Raw genomic sequence first — 1013 nt, forward strand, 5'->3', positions numbered from 1 at the left:
GTTTACACAATTTTATAAGAATTGTTCTAAATTAATCAGCATTAAGTGTCCCATTAACAGTAATCCATGTGTTCCATTAGTTTTTCATGCTCCGAGTAGGCAAAATGTTTAGAGCATTTTGGGCAGAGAAGCTCAACATCGCCACAATCAACCTCATCTCTGGCAACATCTTCATCATTACCAGCTTCAACATTGCTGGCATCTCCATCAACTTCAACATCATCCATATTGCCCCCAAGAAATTTCTGATTTTTGGGGGAAGTACCAGAGCCAGAACAATCCTCTACATCAAAATCATTAACTTCGTCTACTTCGACATCATTAGCAAGACCTGGACAATGCCTCAAATAATACTTGGATCTTGGTCTGTTAATGTTGGCCAAGTAAGGAGCTCTTAAATCAGGTTGATCAAAGCTGCGACTGAGTTCTCGAAGTTGTACTTTATAGAAGAATATCAAATCCTTTTGTTTTTTGTTTACACGTTCAGCATCTTCTAACTTTTCTTTAAATTCCTGCAACTGTCCTTGTACTCTGCCTCTGTCCATACGCTCCAGTTCAAAGTCTTCTTGACTCGTTTTCACTTGGTACTCCAGCGCTTGGATCTTCTCGTTGCATGACTCCTCCACATGATGTACACCTTCTTTTCCTGTTTGCATACATAACTCATCCACTTGTTTCTGTAAAGCATTCAATTTCAGATTCAGTTGTACGACATAGTCTTCCCTCTGGCTATCGTACATCTGCCACCGGGTGTTCATGGCAGTAACATCTTTGAGCTGTTTTGCTAAACATCTTTTCTCCTCTTCCAGTACGATTACCTTCCTTTCCAATTTATCAATCTGCTCCTCTGGACCTTTATGTGAGTATCCCGTGGCATGAGGGGCTTTTACAGTCATCATTTTCAGGTCCTTTTGTGGCTGGCTAAGCTGTGTGCTAACATCTAGGTTGCTTATGTCCTTAGATATAGTTTCAATCTGTGAAACCACATCAGCCAACTTCCATTTGATGTGGTC

At 40.6% G+C, this 1013-nt stretch overlaps 1 protein-coding gene across 1 annotated transcript; it reads right to left on the reverse strand.

Annotated features, from left to right (window-relative positions):
- Positions 1–12: 12 nt before the first annotated feature.
- On the reverse strand, positions 13–1013 carry LOC117117674 (TNFAIP3-interacting protein 2-like; the record flags this gene model as incomplete). Its single annotated transcript, XM_033262058.1, is given in 1 exon segment — positions 13–1013. A coding segment is annotated over 1 exon segment (960 nt), but the record flags the coding sequence as incomplete, so codon positions are not given.

This window comes from Anneissia japonica, unplaced genomic scaffold, assembly GCF_011630105.1.
Source record: "Anneissia japonica isolate Jap-2015-1 unplaced genomic scaffold, ASM1163010v1 scaffold287069_len1013_cov316_single, whole genome shotgun sequence".
Lineage (NCBI taxonomy): Eukaryota > Metazoa > Echinodermata > Crinoidea > Comatulida > Comatulidae > Anneissia > Anneissia japonica.